General features: G+C 40.1%; 1 protein-coding gene across 5 annotated transcripts in view; it reads left to right on the top strand.

Annotated features, from left to right (window-relative positions):
* CSMD3 (CUB and Sushi multiple domains 3) overlaps positions 1-23,131 on the top strand; it is a 584,176-nt gene that overhangs the window by 234,438 nt on the left and 326,607 nt on the right. For all 5 annotated transcript variants that reach the window (XR_014170321.1, XM_081918582.1, XM_081918583.1 and 2 more), the window contains exon 6: positions 1,134-1,246. Coding sequence is in view for 4 of the 5 variants with exons in the window: in XM_081918582.1 (XP_081774708.1) it covers positions 1,134-1,246 (113 nt within the window). In the remaining variant the exon portion in view is untranslated. The remainder of the gene's footprint in view (positions 1-1,133; positions 1,247-23,131) is intronic.

Genomic DNA, 23,131 nt, shown 5'->3' on the forward strand with positions numbered 1-23,131 from the left:
TGCAAAGTTTGTCCTGATATGTTGTGCATTTTCATTATGGGCAATGTGACTGCCAATTTGGATCAAGCGTTAGACAACCCCAAGTTTCAAGTAGGCTCAAATTCAGCTTTATAACAAAAGAAAGGCCTTAACAGTTTGGGGCCAAGATGTCTGAAGGGACAGCTTTTCCCCTACCAATCTGCCCATGAGTAAGATCAGTGGGGGAGGCCCATTCTTGTGACTGCATTGCCAAAAGTGCATATTGTGACACCTTGTCTCTTCAATGTCCTACACTCAGAGATGTGTGTAGCCCTGAACTTACTCAAATACTGGCACCAATTAAAAGCACATAATTTGATCCAGACATTTGTAGGAGGTTAAACTGCTGTTGTGTGTCTGTGTTATTATTCTTGCATATGATTTATTCATTTATTTATTTGACTTAGTCACTCACTGTAAGAGTTTCTAAGCAGCCCTATGAATTGTTTTAAATGTCTATTGTAGTTGGTGTTAAAATGTATATGTATTAGTTGTAGCTTTCCCTGTGATCTGCATTATGAAAAGTGGATTTATAAATAACACTAAATGATTTAGATGTCCCTTTTATGAAGAGGCACATAGTGAGACGATTGATCCCTTGCTGGTGAGGCCCGCTGACCTCCCGGAAAAGCAAAAATTTGACCTTTTCCTGTTAGGCAAAGATTATACGACGACCCGGATGGTTGCCAGATTCTATATACAGATCTGTAGGTGCAGACCATCCCCCGACCCAAACTAGTTTGTTAAGAAAATCCCCAAACACGGTTCCATGGGTGACTCTGGGTCATCTCTCTGCGGCAGCTTCTCTTAAAGTTTTACATGACTATACGCTTATCACATTTATAAATTTTAAAATTATTGTTGTACATTGTTTTACATGTTTGTTTTCCTTCTAGGATTGTACCCCCAAGTGTGTTTTATAAGCTGGCCTCCGACCGTAATAAATTATCTGTTTATCTATCTAACACTAAATGAATGCAATTAACAAATATGCATGTTTTAAATGTTCACAAGTAGGGAGTAGAAAACCTTTAGAAAGGTGTGATGGTCTTTGTGAATGACTGAGGTTTCTGACCCATCAAATGTTTTTGTCTTATTTTTATTTTCTCTCTCAGGTTATCTGGAATGAATATACCACCCCCAATTATCAGCAACAAAAACTGGTTAAGACTCCATTTTGTAACAGACAGCAACCACCGATATCGTGGATTTAGTGCTCCCTATCAAGGTATATTTAATGGAAATCATGCTTTTTTCTTTTCAGATTAAGAAAGCGGTTTTACAGGTATAACTGTACTTTTCACTAAAAAGAAATAAAAAGAGAGCATTCTGATCCACTACAGTTGAACAGTTCAAGCATGAATAAACATCCATTCTCCTGCTACAAAAGCCACAAAATAGTTGTCAAATTACAGTGTAGATTAAAACATATTCTTGTTACACAGATTTCGAACATTTATGAAGAATTTGGATTTTAAAAAGAGTAACTTGCTGAAGTGCTTCTGAATATTGCTGAAGTGCCTCACTGATTATCAGAAACTTGAGAGCAAGTGTATGTTTGCAAAAACGGCACATGATGGTGGCATTACTAAAGAGAATCTTTGTCAAGTAGGGTTCATTTCATTGCATGCAGTAATTTCTTCTTATGTTACTAGTTAGGCTTCTTATCTACTTTTGTAAATGAATAGACAGCTGCTGAGAGAGAAATAAAATAAAACCTGAGAATCTGAGGCATATTAATTTGAGGCTGCATTGCTAGAATAGGTTTGCTTAATAAATAAATAAAAAGCCAGGGAAACTATTAATATATACTCTAGCAATATGATGCTTTTTTCAAAAGCCCTCATTTTTTGTAAATACATTTTTGTCTTTAATTGATAATATCCAGGGAACTGTTAAAGCTTCCCGACACAAAATGAATTTTGTTTATCTTTGCACACCATGTTCCCATAATATCTAGTTCAAGGACTTTTTTTTGAGGCATGTTTTCATATCAGTAGGACTTGATGATAGAAACAGCACCTGCTCTTCATGGATATCACATATGTGGACAACTGTGTTGCAGAATAATCATTAGCATGTTGCATACTAGATTGTCTATGGATATTAACTCTACTCCCGCCCATTCTTCAAAAGCAATTTAAAAAGGGATCTATTCTGTTTGTATAAAATACAGTAAATACAGTAATTTCAGAATGATACAAATCCAGAGAAGTAATTATAAGTCTTTTTAGGCAAGCAAGTACGTCCCTTGATAGTATTTTCAAGTTGGGATGAAGACATGAATGAGTTTGTTTTTTAGTTTACTACTGGTATATTTCTATAGTCGTGCACATTGATTTCCTCTAAGCTGTGGAATGAACTTGGGAATCAAGCCCACTGTAAATCATAGCACTTGACTGACTAGAAAGGGTGTCATATTCATTAGTGATGAATAAAGCTAAAATAGAGTGGAAAACATGCATCAATCAAAATATGTATAAGCTTCAGTTTTTTACCGGGAGAACAAAGGAAGAGTCTTGTCACACTTGAAAGTTGAATAAATTTATTATAGCATAAACATTCATGCCATGATAATCATTTGCGTGAAGTGTTATGCAGGGATGTATTCCATCTTTCAATTTTCTGTTTTCTGAACCCCTGATATGGTGCATGACGTTATTAGATCCTGTAATAGTGTTGTCACCAGGTGGGCATTTGGGTCTTCCACAGGGTTCTTTGCCTTTGTCCATATATCTTGCCTTTTGTTCATTTACCTGCCATCATCCACCTACAGTGCCCTTTTGTATTCTGCACAGTACAAACAGGCTAATTTCTATGCAAAAAATAAACAAATATTTGACATCAGAAATGGCAGGATTGAAACATGTGTGGAAGAATATTGCAAATTCCCAGGACATTCTGTATCTGACTAAGATAGTCATACTGAAACAGAGAAACTCCAAAGGGAGAATGTAGTTTGAAACTACTGAATTACAATTCATTAAATGGTTCAATGCTATTACATATGTGTTGAATCAACAAGGTGGATTTTTATCCATTACATTAAATTGCATTAAATGCATTAATTCATTTACCAATGCCAGGATTTCTGTGTTACATACATAAACTTTTTTTGTGAATGGCCACTGTTTATTAATTTATAAGAATATTTATATCCTAGTATTCATAAAAAATATCATTAATAATGTTTGAAATGTAATTATCACAACCTGTATTTTTCTGCATTTCCATTCCCTTTGACCTCACTATTTGACCTCCGCAATATGTAGATTAATATCCTCTTTATCTATGTCTGCAACTCAGGATAACAGTTCATTTATTTGATGAAGTGGATTGTATTCCACAAAAGCTATGCTATAATAAATTTGTTAGTCACAAGACTAAATCTGTAAGGTGCCACATGACTCTCTGTATTTGTTGCAAGAGAGTAGCATGGCTACTGCTTTGGAAAATGTTACCTGTGCAAACTCGATGCTTCTTTTGAATGTTTTCCTTAATTTGTCAACCCACGTGTAGCAAATTTCACAAAATATTTACAAATTCAAGTTTATTTAAGAGCATATATTACACTGCTACAGATAAGTTCACGTATTATGGTGAAAAAAAGTTACTGATGCGTTTTTTGAAACCTGTTAGGTGATAAGAGTTTAGGGGGAGGAATGAGTGCTGTAGAAGTTCCCTTTCCTTTTTCCAGAGCAGAGCTGTTCTTATGAAAGTATTTTATCTGTCCGAAATGTGGCCTAATAAGAAGTGAGTCGACTACAGAATCAGACCGATAGCCCATTACATTATTTTACATGAATGCTATGGACAGTGTGAGCAATGGTGCCCATAAGGCTCATAATATATCAAACTACAAGACAATTGAGGGATTCTTTCAGTGATGAGTCTCTTGAGAAATTCAATTCCTCAACCTCAAAGGAAATACAGTACATTATGGACATAATCAGCTGCAGACTTATTTGAGTTTATGCCCACTGATTTCAATGAGCTTAAGTACTTTCAACTCTCACTGGACTGTAGCCTGCAAACAGAGCTACAAGAAATAATTATTTCAGTTGTTAGATTAATTGGTAGGTTGACTTTACTTGATTGATTAGTAGGCTAATTTTTATCTTTAGGGTTTAAAGGTAAAATGTACTTGTTTATTTGATGTAGGGACTTCTTTCATTTTATCGTTACACTGAACTAAAAGGGATCTGCCTATTCAATAACAGGAAGTAGTTTTGGTTCATAATAAGCTGAGCTATTTCATAATTCATACAAGACCGCTAAAATGCATGTATTGGGGTTTTGGTAATATACATATATATTTACAATTAATTGTTTTAAAAGGTAGGTTATTGATAAAATTAATTATTAGCAGCTGATTCACTCTCAGAACATTATATAAATAGGAATGGTAGGGATATGTCAGTCCAAGCCTTTGGCCATGCCTATGTCCCCTTTGGATTCCTCTCCAAGTCTGGGAAAGAGCTGGCTGAAGTTCTTCCTGCATTCTAGGGCGTACATGCAGATTGCATTCACCTGCCATGCCATATCTTTCCCCCACCCGTGTCCTTGATCCTTTAGCCTCATTCACTTCCTTAAACCATCTCCCCGGGGGACAAGGGTATGCTTCCAGAGAACAGGCATGCCAACATTTGAAGTGTGTGATTGTCTTTGGCTAGTTTTGCTTGGCAGCATTTAGAGCAAATATTTAATTCTGCATAGTATATCCAGGCACTTGAGAAATGCCACTTCTGTAAGGAAAATAACATCACCTTGCTTGTTGCAACTTTCTGGTGAAAGAGGATACATGCAAACCATAGATTCAAAGCATACACACCCCTCCAAGAATCCTGGAAACTAATTTGTTAAGTGTAGTGGGAATTGCAGCTCTTTGAAGGGTAAACTAAAGTTCCCAAGATTCTTGGAAGGGGGAGAGTGCCCTGAACGTATGGTGTGTATGCACCCAAAGTATTCTTTTCTAAGCAAAACATTCTTTTCTAAGCAAAACATTCAAACTATGCTGTTAGAAGCTATCAGAGGCAGAAGATAGAAGCTATCTTCCTTTAGGAAATGGAAATGTTGTCCAAATTAGAACAAAAGGAACACGTACTCTGAAACAGATGCAAGCAGACAACAAAGGTTGATAAAAAGAGCACGTTGCTAAATGCATGGTGACCGATAAATAAATAAAATAATAGCAGGAGACTGGCTAGGGAGGCAGATGAATCTTTGTAAGATGACAGATTAACATCTCTTCTGGGAAAACTGGTGAGAAGTGTTGCAAAATATAGAATTGCCAAGCCTATGGAAGAACAAGTCTTCCTGAAGCAGAAGTGGTATGACTTCGCTGTCTCACTGACCTGTTAAGAGTTCTTGGAGAGTGTCACCAAGCACATAGATAAAGGTGATCCAGCTGACACTGTGTACTTGGCTTTGGAAAAAACAACAACTTCTTGACAAAGTACCTCACCAAAGACTCCTAAGTAAACATAGCAGTCATGGGAAAAGAGGAGCAGGACCCTTGTGCATCAGTAATTGTTCCTCACAATGGAGGGATGTAGACAGTGGAGCCCCCAAGAATTAGAATTGGGACCTGTACTTTTTCACTTGTACATAAGTTAACAAGGGGCAATGGGTTAGCAGTGTGGTAGCCAAGTTTGCTGATGATACCAGATTGTTTAGGGTGGTTAAAAAAGGGACCGTGAAGAGCTCCAAAAGCATCTCTCCGAACTGAGTGAATGGGCAGTAAAATGGGAAATACAATTTGATGTAAACAACTGTAAAGTAATGCACTGACCAGAAACATAAACCTAGTGTGTGACAGCTGTTAAAAGGGGGTAATTCTGTGCTATGGATCACCAAGAAAAGAATTGAAAATAAAAGTGCCAATATAGTAATGCCATAATAGAAATCTATGGTGCAACCACCCTTGGAATGCTTTGTACAGTTATTGCTGCCTCACCTCAAAAAGGAAACTGTAGATCTGGAAGAAGTTAAGAAAAAGGCAACCCAAATGATTTGGGGATGAAGGAACGCCCCTATGAGGAAAGGTTACAACATCTGGGGCTTCTTAGTTTAGAGGAAAGGTAAATAAGAGTAGACATGAAAGAGGAGCATACAATTATGCATTGTTGTGGAGAAAGAAGAGGAGGAGGAGGAGTTTGGATTTGATATCCCACTTTAGCACTACCCTAAGGAGTCTTAAAGCGGCCTTCCTCCCCCACAACAAACACTCTGTGAGGTGAGTGTGGCTGAGAGACTAGCCCAAGGTCTGAGAGAAGTGTCACCCAAGTGATTAGCCCAAGGTCACCCAGCAACTGCATGTGGAGGAGCAGGGAATCAAACCTGGTTCACCAGATTACGAGTCCACTGCTTTTAACCACTACACCACACTGGATCTCAGAAACTGGATAGAGAAGTTTTTTCTCTCCCATAACACTAGAGCTCAGGAACTTCCAGTGAAGCTGGATCTCAAAAGATTCAGCACAGGTAAAGCAACGGCCTAGTGGCATAGTTAAGCTATGGAATTCTCTCTCACAAAATGTAGTGGTGGCCACCAATTTGAACAGCTTTAAAGGGGGATTAGACAAATTCTTGGACAAAGTGGTCAGAAGCTACTGGTCCCATCATCTGTGTTCTGCCTCTACTGTCAGAGGCACTAAACCTCCGAATACTAGTTGCTGGGAATAAAAAAATGGGGAGAGTGTCGTGATGCTTAGGTCCTTGTTGGCTTCCCATAGACACCTGATTGCCCATTGCAAGTACAGAATGCTGGACTAGATGGGCCATTGGCTTAATCCAGCAGGCTCTTCTTATGTTCTTAAACTTTAGAATCTGAATACTTTGAAAAGAGAAGTCATTCAAAAGGGTGGAAGGCTTACATCATAGATTTTTTTTAAAAAAAAAAGTTTTGAAATGTAATATCAGCAACATATAAACTTAATATCGACAGTACTAAATGCATAGTGAAAGATTTTCTGAGGAGATGTATATAAGACTTCAAAAGCGTAACCCAGTTTGATAATGGGTTACTTCACTTTGTAAACCCTACTGGGAGGCATTATAAGATTGCAGTGTTTGTTCAGAAACTTCCATGAAACAGAGTGGAATGGCTATTTGTCAAGTTGAAACTGGTAAATTAAGTGGGTTAATACAAACAGATTAAAAGTGAAAATAAAATATTTTGAGCTAAGTGTGGAAAAGTTTGAATGGACAATCAAATTAATGACAAAACTACCAGGTGTTGATGACTGAAAGTTATTTTGAATAAGAATGGATCAGTAATGTAATTTAGCTTTTCAATGGGACATATTTGGCTACAGAAAACCCTTGTCTGTATAAATGACAGCTTTCTATTTTCTGGAAGAAATCAGTACAAGATTGGAACATGCTCAACCTTACCAAACTGAAAATCTGCAGACTAGCTAATGTTGGTGTAATTAAGGTACAACATTTGAAAGGGCATGACATTTCAAACAATTTTTGTTGTATGTAAACACATGCATCTCAAAACACACTCAAATAATACTTATGCATGATTAAGAACATAAGAACAGAGCTGCTGGATCAGACTGAAGGCCTATCTGGCCTAGCTTCTGGATTGCAGTGGTTAACCAAATGTCTATGGAAAGTTCATAAGCAGAACAGGAGGACAATAGCTCTCTGCTGCTCATGATCTCTAGCAACTCGTTATTATAAATAAAATGCATCAGTAGAAATGTTTGCCCACCACTACTTATTTGCAGCTTGATTAGTCGGGCTTGGGTGGGGACAGGTGAGGGGCAGGTGCAAAGGCATTGGAGTCTGAATGGGCTAGGTGGGAAAACAAAGGCTCCATTTGACACTAACACAATAGGGTTTTTCCCCCAGTGTAATGTTATTGTAAAGTCTGAACTCACCTGTTTCACTTCACCTTTTCTGTTGTGGTTTTCTTTATGCCTCCTTCCTATTTTTTAAATTGCAATTTACTACAGTGGTACCTCGGGTTACAAACACCTCGGGTTACAGATTCTGCTAATCCAGAAGTAGTACCTCGGGTTAAGAACTTTACCTCAGGATGAGAACAAAATTTGTGCGGCAGTGGGAGGCCCCCATTAGCTAAAGTGGTACCTCAGGTTAAGAATGGTTCCAGGTTAAGAACGGACCTCCAGAATGAATTAAGTTTGTAACCAGTGGTACCTCGGGTTAAGTACTTAATTCATTCCGGAGGTCCGTTCTTAACCTGAAACTGTTCTTAACCTGAAGCACCACTTTAGCTAATGGGGCCTCCTGCTGCCTCCGCGCCGCCGGAGCACGATTTCTGTTCTCATCCTGAAGCAAAGTTCTTATTTCTGGGTTAGCGGAGTCTGTAACCTGAAGCATATGTAACCTGAAGCGTATGTAACCCGAGGTACCACTGTATATACAGTGGTACCTCTGGTTACAAACTTAATTCATTCTGGAGGTCCACTCTTAACCTGTGTACCGCTTGGGAGAAGCCCCTCCCAAGGCATTCCTCGTCCGGACGCCCAGGAGACGCCAAGGCGCCTCTGCCCAACTGGTCCATTTTGGAGTTTCAAATAGTGAGCACCAGCTCAGCATCAGAAAGCTGAAAGTCCTGCAAAAGCAAGCCCCTGGGAGCCCTTCCCTGTGCTGACTCCAGCACAATTTCGCCCACACGCAGTGCACAAGAAAATGCTATTGAAAAAGCTGCTGCAAAAAGTCTCGCCTCATAAGTAGACCAGCAGACAAGTCTTAACTTGCTGTGCACTGAGAATAAAAATGTCAAATGTGACTGGCCTCCTACCTGGTGACTTGCCTCCTACCTGGCCCAACCAACAAGAGCCTTGCGCACTACAAACTTTGCACAAGGAACACTAGAATAAAAGGATTTACAGAAAATGGCAGAAGACTGAATTCTGATGGACTTCACAGCACGACCCCTATACCACAGTTGAGCCAAATACTGCAACACCTGATTTGTGGATGGTGACACTGTACTGTCGATTGTCCAATGCTGTGCTCTGAAAGCTAAAGAGTCCATCTAGGCCTTCTTATAAGACCTCAATGTGGAAGGAGAAACAGAAGCTACTACTCCCTGAAGGACTAGCTGCTGCCAAGGTTCCAAAGCTGAACTGAGAAATATTCCGGAAGCTTTTGGGCATCCGGAGCCAGGGATCTGAGGCACCACATCTGAAAACGGGATAGGGCATCAGCAACATCATTATTATTGCCAGCAATAAAATGGGCAGAAAACACAATTTTAAACCTGAGGCACCGCAGCACAAACGTGCGCAATAGGGCAGAGACTGCTGGAGTGTGACGACTGCCTTGCCAAAATGCTCACCACAGCCTGATTATTGGACCAGAAACAGACCCTCCAGTCCTTAAACTCCATGGTCCAGATGTGCACTGCTACTACAATGGGGGAAAACTCAAGAAACGTTAAATCACGGGTAATGTCTGTACCCTGCCAGTGCTCAGGCCACCACTGTGCTCACCAACGGCCACGGAAATAAAGCCCAAAACCCAAGGATCCAGCAGCGTGTGAATTGATCTGGAAATCAAATTGCAGATTCAAAGTATCCTGCCACAAGAATACACCATTGAACTCCCTCAGGAATTCAAGCCACATCTCGAGGTCTGCTCTGACCTTACTGGGCAATCACACCTGATGATGGGGTGACCGCAGGCCTGCAGAGAGTCTTGCTAAGCGTGCGTAAAAAGGGTGACCAGGGGCAATCACCCTGCATGCAAAATTCAAATGGCCCAACAGGGACTGAATCTGCCTCAAGGCAACCTTTTCCAGTGGCAAAAATTCCATAATGATGTCACACAGGGCCACCAATTTTCCTTCAGGCAAAGAGGAAGTTTGTGCCACAGTATCCAACTGGATTCCAAGGTAAGACAGCCTCATGACTGGGCCTTCAGTTTTATCAACCTGCCAAGGGAACACCCAACTCCCTAGTTAGGTCGTTAAATGCATGCAGTAATAGCAAGCATTCATCAGAATTGGCTGCAGAACTTCGTAAAAAGTCATTGAGGTAATGGGTCACGCCCCTTAAACCTGTCTTGGTGTGCAAGGCCCAGTTCAAAAATGTACTGAAGGCATCAAAAGCTGCACAAGATATAGAGCAGCCCATCGGCATGGCTTTATCCACATAATAAGCTCCATCCCAACAGGAAGCCAAGCAACTTAAAATCAAGTGGATGAACAGGAAGTAAGCAGAAAGCAGATTCCACATCACACTTTGCCAAAAGTGCACCCTTCCCAAAGCTCCTGATCAACTTGACCGCTTGGTCAAAGGTGGAGTACTTGACAGAACACAACCCAGGAGAGATAGCATCATTTACTGATGAACCATGTGAATAAGATAAATTGTGAATTAAGCGAAATTCCCCAGGGGCCTTTTTAGGCACCACACCCAAAGGGGAAAGGTGCAAATCTGGGTAAGGAGGGCCAGTGGCGTAGCGTGGGTTGTCAGCACCCGGGGCAAGGCAAGTAATTTGCGCCCCCTAACCCATGGATTTTAGCAGGGGGCAGAGAGCTGCGAGTGCGAGTGCGCGCACCCCCAGATGTTGCGCCCGGTGTGGCCGGCCCCCCCTGCACCCCCACGCTACGCCACTGAGGAGGGCACTCAAATAGTCCAGCCATCCTTCCCAATGCTAATTCCTTCCTGATCTTTTCCCCGGCTATATCAGGCATCTCTCTCACTGACTTTTTATTTTCAACTTTTGTGGCCTTGGGTGGGAACACCACTGGAATACGAAAGCCCTCTGAAAATCCCAGCCACAAATATGAAGCAGCTACCAAATTGGGGTAGATGCGCAGCCACGCCCTCAAGGCAGGCAACTTAATGGGAATGCGAGCTAGGGTCCATAAGCCATCATGTAACATCCCAGGCTGCTTGAGGAGAGGCTCCTTTCTGCTCCTGCGTAGGCTAATGAACTACAGGGGGTGGCACAGAATGCAGTGACTGAGAGGGACCTCTAATGACCCTCTTAGAAGGGAGAGCAGGACTGGGATTCCTTTTAAAAGGCATCACGGTCCTTTCTTCTTGCATAGGGGTACTGATTACAGTCACACAAAAGGACCCAGGCCTTGAAATGGCACTCCTGCCTCAGCAAGATGGCGCTCTTGCCAAGTCAAAATGGCGCTCCCGCCAAAAACTAGTCAGGAACGAACCTGTCCCTGCGACCTAAAATGGTTTTCCCCCCGCCCTTAACAAATACCCGACTAGGCTGGAACAAAAGGGGATACAATCAAAGCAAGGAGAGGGAATTCTCACTGCAATGAAACCAATAAAGGACTTAACAAGCGCTAATAGAGCGACTATCACAATTGCTCAAAGTCGCGTATTAAGCACAAGGCTGTTGCTGGAACACCAGCTGCTGCAATGTGAGGGAGTGATAAACGGGCAGTGGCAAGCTGCACTAGAAGGAAGGGAAAGGGAAGGAAAGGGGTAGAGGACAACTAAAAAAGGCAATAACGAAAAGGGGGAATAAAAAATGGAACGAAATCGCCAAGACGATCCGTCGAAGGTAAGTCTCTTGGCTGCACAGAGGACACACTGTTAGCTTGTTCCGAACGCACGAGCCAAAAGAGGAAGCTCTGGGTCACATGCATGGGTATATATAGGTCCCTCAATCCGTTTGGACTGTGCCCCATTGGCCAACAATGAGGGACCTACCAAACAGGTGTTATGGCTATTCAATCTCACTCACCCACAACACAGGAGGTCAGTCTCCAGGTCTCACTGCAACATGTGCCCTCTTTTAGGGAGGACACAATTTCTCTAAATACACGACACATATTCAATTAGTAAAGAAGGATTAATGGAAATTTGGAAATTTGCTTTTTTCACTCTTTTTACTGCTTGACTTTTTAAATCAACTATTCAGTCACATTAATCTTTTACTTATATCTGTTCTGTTTGATTTTTAATCAAAGCAGAAGGAAAGGAAAACAGAACCAAGCTGTATTTCAATTCCAGGAAGTCAACTTGAAATAGTTGTGCAAATTTATCTCGTTGCACATTACTAAGAAATGGGACTTGCACATTAGATGTGGCACGAAATTGCTCTGCAGAATTATACCATAATCTATTTCTTCTACTGTGTTCACAATAACAGCCAGTATCTGAGAAATTGTTATGAAAATCAATCATATCACCATACTACATTCTAATGTGTATAGCGATGTTCAAAGGGTGTATAGTTAAGTGCCAAACAGAATTTACAGTCAATTTCACTGTTATCCCCAAACATTAAAAGGAAAATGAAATGTAATGGAGGTTGTTAAATATAATTGCCCTGGAAACTGCGGAGTAAAAACATTATTTGACTTTTTTCATGTTGTCAGATAAGAGTGCTTTGCTGTTATATTTTAATTTGAATATTTCTTAATTTGTTTTGTATTTTTTTATTTGCATCCTGCTTTTCTTCCTAGGAGCTCAAACAAATACACACACACACACACACACACACACACACACACACACACAGAAAATCTGTGCAATACATTAATGTAAGAGACTGTGATATGACTAAACACAAGCCTGTTCAGGCATGGATTTTAATATGGTTTTTAGTTTATTATTTTATATTTTTAAAAGTTAACTTTTTTTTACTGATAATTATATTCTATTACTCTTTTTGTAAATTGCTTTGAGGTTTTATTATAATCAAATGGTATATAAATTTTGTGAAATAAATAAATGCCCAAGGTCACCACTGTTTGCCCTTAGTGATGAGGGAATCACTTTCCCAGGCTTCAGTTAACCAAAGTCTTTCTAATCTAAACTGTCAGAAAATAGCTCAGTTATTTTCATTTCTAATCCCAATTCTAGGCCCTTTCAAAGCCTGCTGCACTTTTAACAAATTGCAGCTTTCATGAACCCCGCCTCTAATTTGCTGTGAACCCCCATGTCTCCCCCAAAGTATCCATGAGCCCTCATCCCTTCTCCAGCTCCTCAACTATGCTTGCCTTGCTAAATACCGCTGGGATTTACTTTCAGGTATAGTGCCATTGAACACTAGGATGCACTCCTGAACAGACACAGAAATAACTGCATCTTTCCCCTATTGAAAAATTATTACAAACAGCTTGCTCCTAGCTGCTTTAAATTAAGGCCTTTTCCTTTTGCCTACTAACACCCCTTTTGCCCTTCTTCCACATTTTGGGTTTTGTTTGCTGATTAACTTCCAGTCTCATAACGGGTTTTGATGAACTTCAAAGGCTTGATTACCTCTTTGTGCATTTTAGTTTATCTTCCTTTTTCTTTTTTGAGTGTGCGTCATTTCTAACAGATCGATGCCTCTTCCGTCCTGAGACTTCTCTCTCAATCTGGATAGTATTCAACAAAACTCCACAAAAGATCTTAAACATGTATTTTATTGAAGTTCACAAGGCACATGGACTCACATTCCAGTAGGCTGCCCTTTTGGCTCTGAATAAATGTGGTTAGGAAGCTCTTTATAATAAAGTTCTCTATGGAGTTTTTGTAAGAACAAGTAAGTTGTTCTTCCAAGCTTGCAAGAACTCTAAACTAAACTAGGTTGCAAAGGAGAGGGAGGTTTTCCCTGCTCTGGGCAGAGCCAATAGAAACTAAAATATTACTGTGCCTCCATATCCCAGCCTGTCTTGAGATCTGGAAAGGGAAAAGGCGCTACCTTTTCTTAAAGGGGCGACATTAATATTCCTTCTACCTAATCCTAATACACTGATTTTCTATCACTAATTAAATGAACCCTGTGAGGGCAGAACAATGTCTCTTCCTGCAGGTTTTTTGGACTAGGAAATAACATATGTCAGCAATAAGCCACCAGGAGCAGGATATCTTGGTTATCAGCTCTCTGCTTGTTACTTTCTATAAACAATCCAGCTTCCAAAATAAAAATAAGCAAAAAAAAAAAATTATATCTGATAGGGAGTTCCAGCTGTTTCCTTATATTTCAACTATGGGCATGTTATTACTTGCTGCTGAACTTTCTGGCAAATGTTGTGTGTTTTAGTTAGCAAATGACTTGAGGTGGAGGAAGAAAGTTAGCTGAGAAGGCATGGGAAGAAACTACAGTAAAAAATTATAATTTATTCTTTGGAGATGCTATTTTATGTTCTTGGAAGATTCTGGGTTTTCCACTTCAATTTATTTGGGATTCTGCAGTGTTCCAGTTTACAATGCCAGATTATTTACCATCGTCTTTAGAAACTGCTCAGTTTAGTTAAATCTTCTCATAATTTTACATACCTAATGTAGCACCCTGCTTGTGGTTAACACTTAGCTGGAATGAAATATTCAACGCAGCAATAGAGAAATTAAAATAATAATTTATTTGTCAGACAAATAAATGATAGACACAGTGGTATATGGTTACCAAAGCTCTGCCCCTTCCAGCCCTGATGGCCAGCACTTATATTTCCTCAGCCCAGCCCCCTTGCTCCTCCTTTGGCTGCCTCTGTCCAATCAGCCTGGTTGAAATTCCTATTGGCTGTTTGCTAGAACCAATCATAAAAGATACACCCATTTCCTATTACCTTTTATGGGAGACAAAGAGCTATATTTCCTTCTATCCATAAATGGCAGACAAGTAGCCATATATCTTACATTTGCCTCGACAAGGCACCTTAATTACCAGATCACCTTTTGCCCCTGTTGCCCCTGCATTCCAGAACAAATGGCTAAAACAAATGGCTCGTGGTATTAAATTCTATCTAAACAGAGATCTTGGGCTCACATTCTCACACACCATCAATGAAATAAGAATCTAACATAAGAATCTAACATTTCTTACTTTCTAAATCCTTTGCCTAATTACATTAAGCCAACAAATCTCATACATAACATAGATAGCTTTTTAGAAGAAAAAGGCCTTTGCAAAGTAAAAAAGGAACTCAGTAAAAAACAACTTCAAAAGAAGCCTCTTCAGTTTACACCCCCCTTTTCCCAGCCAGCTGCTTTTCCCATTAGCTCTTCCCAAAATTTATTGCCCTTTAACTCTCTCAGTATACCTTAAACCTTAGGAAAAGAATGCAAGAATGCTAAATATGTGGGAGGACAGGGAGAGAGACATGTGAGATCAGTTGTTGAACAGGTGATAGTGGAAACTGCACTCATGAATGAGAGTAGAAAGAGAGCAAGGAAAGGGAAATGAAGATGATTCCCTGCCCACTCCTATATAGCAAGAACCAAGAGAAGACTTAATTTTGTTCATGTAGTGAGGAGTCAGGTAGTTCTGAACCAAAATGGAGGTTAGGGTAGATTTTTTTGGGGGGGGGAGGGTTAGGGTTTGCTGATAGGCAAATAAACTGGCAGATTGGCAAGTGCAGTAGTCAGAGAGCACTGGCCTGGTTGTCTGAGCAATAGGAAGACACTTCCCTTTCAGACTTCTTTGAAGAAATAACACCTTAGAGGATCAATCAAGCAAAATGGGAAAGGGGGGGGGTAGAATTGTTCAGCTCATACTGTGGAACAACAGTTTTAGCACAGGAATACATGAATCTCATGAAAACTTTCAACGCCACTAGAGTGAAGAAGGAAGGAATAATCAGCAGTGACACAAGGAGGAAGAAGATACCTCAAGAAGGAGAACAAACATTTTGACATGCCATTGGAAGTCTCAAAGTTAGTGGGGATGACAATTAACTAAAATATACCAGTTTCTATTGTGGCAAGAAGGCATTGGATTCCATTTTGACCCATGTTGGTTGCATGCAGTGCTGTTTCCGTTCCATTAAACTTTGGCTTCTGACAACAATTATGTTATTCATCTTGTTGTGTGCCGTGAGGGAATTTTTAATTAATTGTGCTATTAATTGGCATCATTATTATGTTATCCCACACCGCTCATGTCAATGTGAAGGCCATTCATTTCAATGCAAATGAAACACAATGAAATGGGGTGAGGAAAACACATCATCAGTTACATATCATGGACTGATTACATATTGTGGACTGATAGCAGCAGCAAATGCCAATCGTATTTGCTGGTTTGATTTCCATTATGGGCACTGGATGCATAAGCAAATGACAATTTCTGCTCCATTTTGTGTCTGAGTTATCTGATATCCCTACTGGTTTCTGCATTTTTGTAAATAACAATAATTGGATGCATTCAACTATAAAAATTCTTTGTAATTTATGCTTGCTTAACTTCTATGCACAGCTTACATGAAATACATTCCCCATCCAACAAAATATAAATACGAAAGTAACTGGACAGAATTTTACAGAATTGAATGTCCAAACTTTGGTGCATAGTAAGATGCATGCGCAAATGTTGGTAATTCTGCTTCACATGAAAAAGCTGGTAATCAAAGACACTAGGGAAAATATGGTGTTTCAGGGACTTGGCAATCAATAGTTGGTTTTCTATCAGTTATTTAGGGAGCCATACTATCGGTTCAGAGGAAGGGGCAAGGTTTTGAAAATAGGATGGGCTTGGTATCTCAGCATTCCTATGGAGGCCTATGGTACAAAGTGGAAAATCTGTTATATAGAATACACTTGAAAATGGGAAGAAAACTGCTTTGTACTGTATGCCTTGATTCCTCTCACCTGTCCTAAACCATCAATACTTTTTTGTATTGGAAGTTAGTGCTCAGTTCTGCGTAACATTATTCAATATGCCACGCTCTGCATGTTTGGGGATAGGATTTTGCAAATCAGGGCTTTCTCCTCCATGCTATGATAGCATTTATTGCACTTTAGCAATGTAAAAATGAATAGCAGGGCCATTTGCTATTCCAGCAAATGTTCCACTGTTAGGTTTTTTCCCTCCAGGAAATAATTCTTCTGGTCAATTTTTTGTTTTTTGTCTGTTGCCTTCCTGTTGATGGTTCAAGAACATTCATTTCATTTCACATTTCATGCAAAATAGATCCTCAACTGTGCATGTAAACACACTATCGGCTTAGAATTTCACTTGAAGATTGTGATGTTTCTGAAGAGCAGAAACACAGGTTTGGCTTCTGTGGAAAAACAATTTTGCTTCCAGGCCTTCCTACTGCAATTTCAGTTTGCTTTACCTGTAAAAAAAGCCTGCCAACCCTAGTCAGCAAATTAGGGTGCGCCATAGCTCCATAGCAGAACACAAATTTTTCATGCAAACCCCAGCATCTCCAGGTCGGGTGTGGAAAAAAACATTGGAGAACCACTGTCAGTCAGTTTAGAGAACATTGAGCTAAATCGACTAATTGTCTGGCTCAGAATAGTGTTCATATGTTCACATATAATCTATGTCTATATTCAGTATCATGTGATATCTTGACTATAATTTGCATTTCACTTAGTAATTTTTGGGACAGCACTGTGTTTCCACAATTGCCATTATTTGCCACTGTTTTATATCAATAAAGTTAGATTCAGTAGTGCAACATGACTTTTCCTATAGGGGCTTATTGCTTGAAAACCATTTCATAGAAATAAGCATCCCTTTGGGAAACATGCTGATCATACTATGAAAAGACCTATCACATTATGAAATATGTCTACTGCAATTCTTCTAAATCATACACATTCATAATTAATTTGCCCTGCTCTTTGGGGTAAAAGATTAGTAAGTTCTATGTGCATTCTGTGTATTTTTTTTGCAAACACTGCCAATAGAATGGCTTAATTTATAATAAGGGGATTTGCCATGAAGGTGGTGCTGTTCGGCGCTTGTACTGGGTTCTGTTTGACAAGGTCAGGGCAAAATGCCGTTGTGAAGTTTAGAAGTGCTGCAATTGGGAGCAGTGGTAAAGCCAAGGTCTCCACAGTTCATTATCAACATTCCAAGTCTATCTATAGTGACCTTACTCATTATCCATGTTGTGTAATTAATTATACTGCACTTTGACATTGTTCAGAACAAGACAGAAGAATATTCAGGCTTCTGGCCAATTGTTCCTTGGTGAATAAAACAGATGTTAGAGCCTTCTTGAGTTCCTTAACATACAGTGGATGTTCTATTATGGAGGGTTTCAACCCATTTTTGTAACCCAAAATGATCTTCTTTTTCAGTCACCCTGTGTTTCTTTTCTGTCCCTCCCCCCATTTCAATCATATACAGTCATTAATTTATGATCACTTAATTCAATCTAACATGCACCAAACTTCTACACAAAAGAAGATTAACCAAATTGAGTGCAGACCTTCAGCTATGAAGGGCACATGATTTACATCCAGAAGGTTCTTGGTCTAATCCCCAGCATCTCCAGTTAAAAGAATCAGACATTGAATAATACAGATACTCTCTCTGTCAAGACTCTGGAAAACTGCAGCTAATACAGAGCTGCGGGGGGGGGGGGGGGAATGTCTGAGCTAGTAGAAAACAGCTTCTGATGTTCCTAATATGGGCTGCAAGGTGCTGGGAAATCTGTCTGTTTTTGAAGTTCCCAGAAGACAGGATATGAAGGAAGATTATCCAGTGCATCCTTCCTTAACCTGGTACCCTTTAGATGTTTTAAACTACAACTGCCAAAGGTCTTCCTGTTATCGCCTGCCAAGTGCTAGATAAGCTACCCGTTTTTGCTGTTCCTGGCGAATTATTTGTTTAATGCCCATCATTCACACTAAGGCCTCGGGGTGAGTTGCAGCATTAAACCACAATACTAAAAAACAGTTTAATACAACACAAGAAGATAGTACAATAAGTTTATCTAATCCAGCCTTCCCCAACCTGGTACCTTGCAATAAGCAATAAGCAATAATAAACATTGATCACACTTTGGATTGACCTCAATGGCTATGATACTGCCACTTGTCAGCCTCAGTCAGTATGGTTGTGCTAGCTGAGGATTATGAAAATTGTACAGTAGTCCAAAAAACTTGGAGGATGCCAGGTTGTGGAATGCTCATCTAGTTACTGGTATGACACCATTCATGGTTGATGGACTATGCTCAGCTTTGTAGGTTAGAAGCTGAAGAGGCTTACGTTTGTGTTTTGGCAAACATGTTAATCAAGCATGGTTGCTGCAAAGTTGAGACTTTCAAATGAAAAGTTTTACATACCGCTCACGAGTTTCACCTTTCACCAGCAGGTATTAGACGATTTCTTTGGTGGGACCAAAGCAGATCTTGGGTCCAACATTTGCCTGTAAAGATAACACAACTAAACAACGAAACAACAACAACATAGCAAATTATATAACTTGGAAATAAAATGGACATTTCTGAAGTTCCCAAACAGTGCATTCTGCAGTTTCCCTTCTTTGTTTTCAAGTTTATAGAATATTATTTTAGTTGCACTCTTCGTAAAGCACTTTGTCTTGATTCTATTTTCAGTGTTTTCTTAGACTTTAGGAGAAAGCTACACATTCAGCAGCATATGAGGATAGCAGATTAGGACCAAGCATTGTAGAGATGATACGATACGATACAATACAATACAATATTTTTATTGTCATTATCCCGTGCAGGACAATGAAGTTGAAAAGGACTGACTTTGTCTGAAGCAGGAGCTCTAGTTAGCTGTATGTAGGTGTTGACTTGTATTACAAACAAGCCTGTTGCCATTATGAAGAAAAGTTAAATTGTAGTACATGCCTGAGAATATTATAGAAAATTATTTCTATGTATCAATATAGATGACCAGATTTTCTGGAGCCAATTAGAAGAAATGCTAGACAACACTGGAACAAACAACATTCATAAAACAGAAAGAGTCTTAGCATTAAACTCTGGGACTTGCAGTTTGTTTGTTTTACTTATTCAACAACATATATATATATATATATATATATGCTTTCGTAGATTTTCACGGGTACAGGAATGCAGGTTTTGGTGTCCTCGGGTGTCTTCCCGTGTAAAAGTTGGGGTGTCTAGGCGACGTTTCGACGAGGTCTCACTCGTCATCTTCAGGCTGGTGCTTTCGGCTTCTTGTTACTGGAACAGAGCAGGATCTCAGTGTTTGAGTTCCTATAAATACTGTTGAGGGGGTGTGGTGTATAGCCTCCAATGTTCTGGGCAGAGAGGAAGTTCCCAGGCTAGTGTGCCTTTTCTTCTTTTGTTCCTTAATTACTTGAGGGATATCTTGAGTGATTTCTTGAGTGATATCCTGAGTAACAAGAAGCCGAAAGCACCAGCCTGAAGATGACGAGTGAGACCTCGTCGAAACGTCGCCTAGACACCCCAACTTTTACACGGGAAGACACCCGAGGACACCAAAACCTGCATATATATATATATATATATATATATATATATATATATATATATGCTTTCGTAGATTTTCACGGGTACAGGAATGCAGGTTTTGGTGTCCTCGGGTGTCTTCCCGTGTAAAAGTTGGGGTGTCTGGGCGACGTTTCGACGAGGTCTCACTCGTCATCTTCAGGCTGGTGCTTTCGGCTTCTTGTTACTGGAACAGAGCAGGATCTCAGTGTTTGAGTTCCTATAAATACTGTTGAGGGGGTGTGGTGTATAGCCTCCAATGTTCTGGGCAGAGAGGAAGTTCCCAGGCTAGTGTGCCTTTTCTTCTTTTGTTCCTTAATTACTTGAGGGATATCTTGAGTGATTTCTTGAGTGATATCCTGAGTACCACTTAGGTGGGTCATTAGGTGTGGATTAGTTGCTAAAGTCTTTGTGTCTTGACCTCTTGAACTTTGTGAAGAGTTTTTCTGAGAAGATGGCTGTACTGCACTTAGTTGTGCTCTGGCTTGGCTTCGTGTATAGGGGCGAGCTGTGGTTTTGTGGCCTGTGTCAGCCAGATCTGTGTAGGGATTGCTGGGGGGTGCAGCATCCGGAGGTGCCACCATGGTTTGGCTACTGGATGGTGTCTGTAATTTATCTGTGGAGAGGGTCTGGGTTTGGGTCTGGTGTGGTTGATTGGTGATGGCGTTCTGTGTGCCTCTGGATCTGGTGTCAGTTTTTGTGGGGAGGGCTAATTTCCAGATGTCTGGCAAGCGGGATGTGTCGTCACGCTTGTTCATGTTGTGAGGGTGTTTCTCTATCTCGATGGCTTCCATGATTATTCTCTTGTGGTGATGTTCCATGTTAAAGAGCAATTTGGAATCTGCAAAATTAATTTCGTGTCCTGTTTCTTTCATGTGTTGGAAAAGAGAGGAAGTTTTTTCTTCTTTTTTGACGGCATTCTTGTGTTCTGCGATACGTGCATTTATTCGTCTGTTTGTTTGTCCAATGTACGTGGCTGGGCAGACTTTGCAGGGTATTTCATAGACCCCTTGGTTTTCCAACTGGATTTTATCCTTGGGGTTTCTGAGGATATTGGCTATTTTTTGGTTGGTGCAAAAGGCTGTTTTGATATTGTGTTTATGGAGGATTTTGCTAATTTTATCTGTAGTGCCCTTGATATAAGGAAGGAGGGCCATGCCATTGTTTTCTTCTGTGTCTTGGTTTTTGGGGGGTGTTTCTTTTTGGATTAGCTTCGTAACCCTGTTTTGCTGGTATCCATTGGCAATTAACACATTTGAGAGATTCTGTAACTCAGTTGTCAAGTGGTCTTTGTCAGCCAGGCGTTTGGTTCTGGAGATGAGAGTCTTGGCTACGGAGTTTATTTGTGCAGGGTGGTGGTGTGATTGTGCATGTAAGTAGCGGTTGGTGTGTGTTTTTTTCCGGTAGATAGTGTGTCCTAGGGAGCCATCAGGTTTTTTGTAGTACAGCCATCTTCTCAGAAAAACTCTTCACAAAGTTCAAGAGGTCAAGACACAAAGACTTTAGCAACTAATCCACACCTAATGACCCACCTAAGTGGTACTCAGGATATCACTCAAGAAATCACTCAAGATATCCCTCAAGTAATTAAGGAACAAAAGAAGAAAAGGCACACTAGCCTGGGAACTTCCTCTCTGCCCAGAACATTGGAGGCTATACACCACACCCCCTCAACAGTATTTATAGGAACTCAAACACTGAGATCCTGCTCTGTTCCAGTAACAAGAAGCCGAAAGCACCAGCCTGAAGATGACGAGTGAGACCTCGTCGAAACGTCGCCTAGACACCCCAACTTTTACACGGGAAGACACCCGAGGACACCAAAACCTGCATATATATATATATATATATATATATATATATATATATATATATATATATATTGTTTAATCATCCATAACTTCTGAGTGGTTTACACAAAATATGAAATGTTCCAATAAAAATATTGAGAACATTAAACATTAAAAGCAAGTTCACCTTAAACAAAGTATCAAAATATAAGTCAATCCAGCATCTGTTAAAATCGCACACAGAGAGAGAAACAAATTAAATTGCACATTAAAATTGCATGTCTGGGAAGGCTCGCCTATTTTTTAAAAAAGTATTTAGAAGCTGCCAAAAACAAAACAGGGAAGGTTCCAGCTTAATATCAATGAGTAGGGAGTTCCAGAGAATCAGTGCTGCCAAAAAGAATTGATTCAGTGCGAGTGTGGGGCAAACATTTTGTAGCATGTGTAAAACTGTCAAGTCGGCATATGTGGGTTAAAGTGATTCTTTAAGTAGAGAGAATAGCCCCAAGCTATTAAGAGTTTTATATACCAATAGTAGCACTTTGAATTTGACCTGGTACAAATCAGCAGCTAATGTAGATCTCTGAGCAGAGGATTAATATAATCTCCTGCACTAACTGCAGTTCCCTAACCAATAGCATGAGAAGTCCTGCATAGCTGGAGACGCAGGGAGAGATGACACATGACATGCTCACTGAATAAGTCTTAGAGTTACTGCTAGAATTCCCTGTGTAAAGACAAGATAAGTTAACAGCCATCTGATGGCTGCAGGAGGGATGGGCAATGAGCACAGTGAAAATGGGATGGTAAAAACTCTGGATGGATGTGAGGCAGTACTTCAGATATGTTTTGGAATATGGGAGTAAATGAGCTGGACCTCTAATCTCCATACTGCCTAGGTAGCCAACATGGTAACCCTTCAAATGTTGTTGGACTACAACTCCTATCATCTCTGATCACTGGCCATGCAGGCTGAGGCTAATGGAGTTGGAAGTCCCAACAACATTTTGAGGACACCACATGGTCTACCTCTGCTATAGTTCCCGGACAGGGAAGAGTGTCCAAAAGACTTGTGCAAAATTGTGTATAAATTATGCAATTTATAAATATATATCAGGTTACTAGAAGCATAAGAAGTGTACAACAACAACTTAAATAAGTGGAATGATATTAACCAAGCCTCCAATTTTTCAAAGT

Source organism: Podarcis melisellensis (genome assembly GCF_964234715.1).
Source record: "Podarcis melisellensis genome assembly, chromosome: 7".
Taxonomy (NCBI): Eukaryota; Metazoa; Chordata; class Lepidosauria; order Squamata; family Lacertidae; genus Podarcis; species Podarcis melisellensis.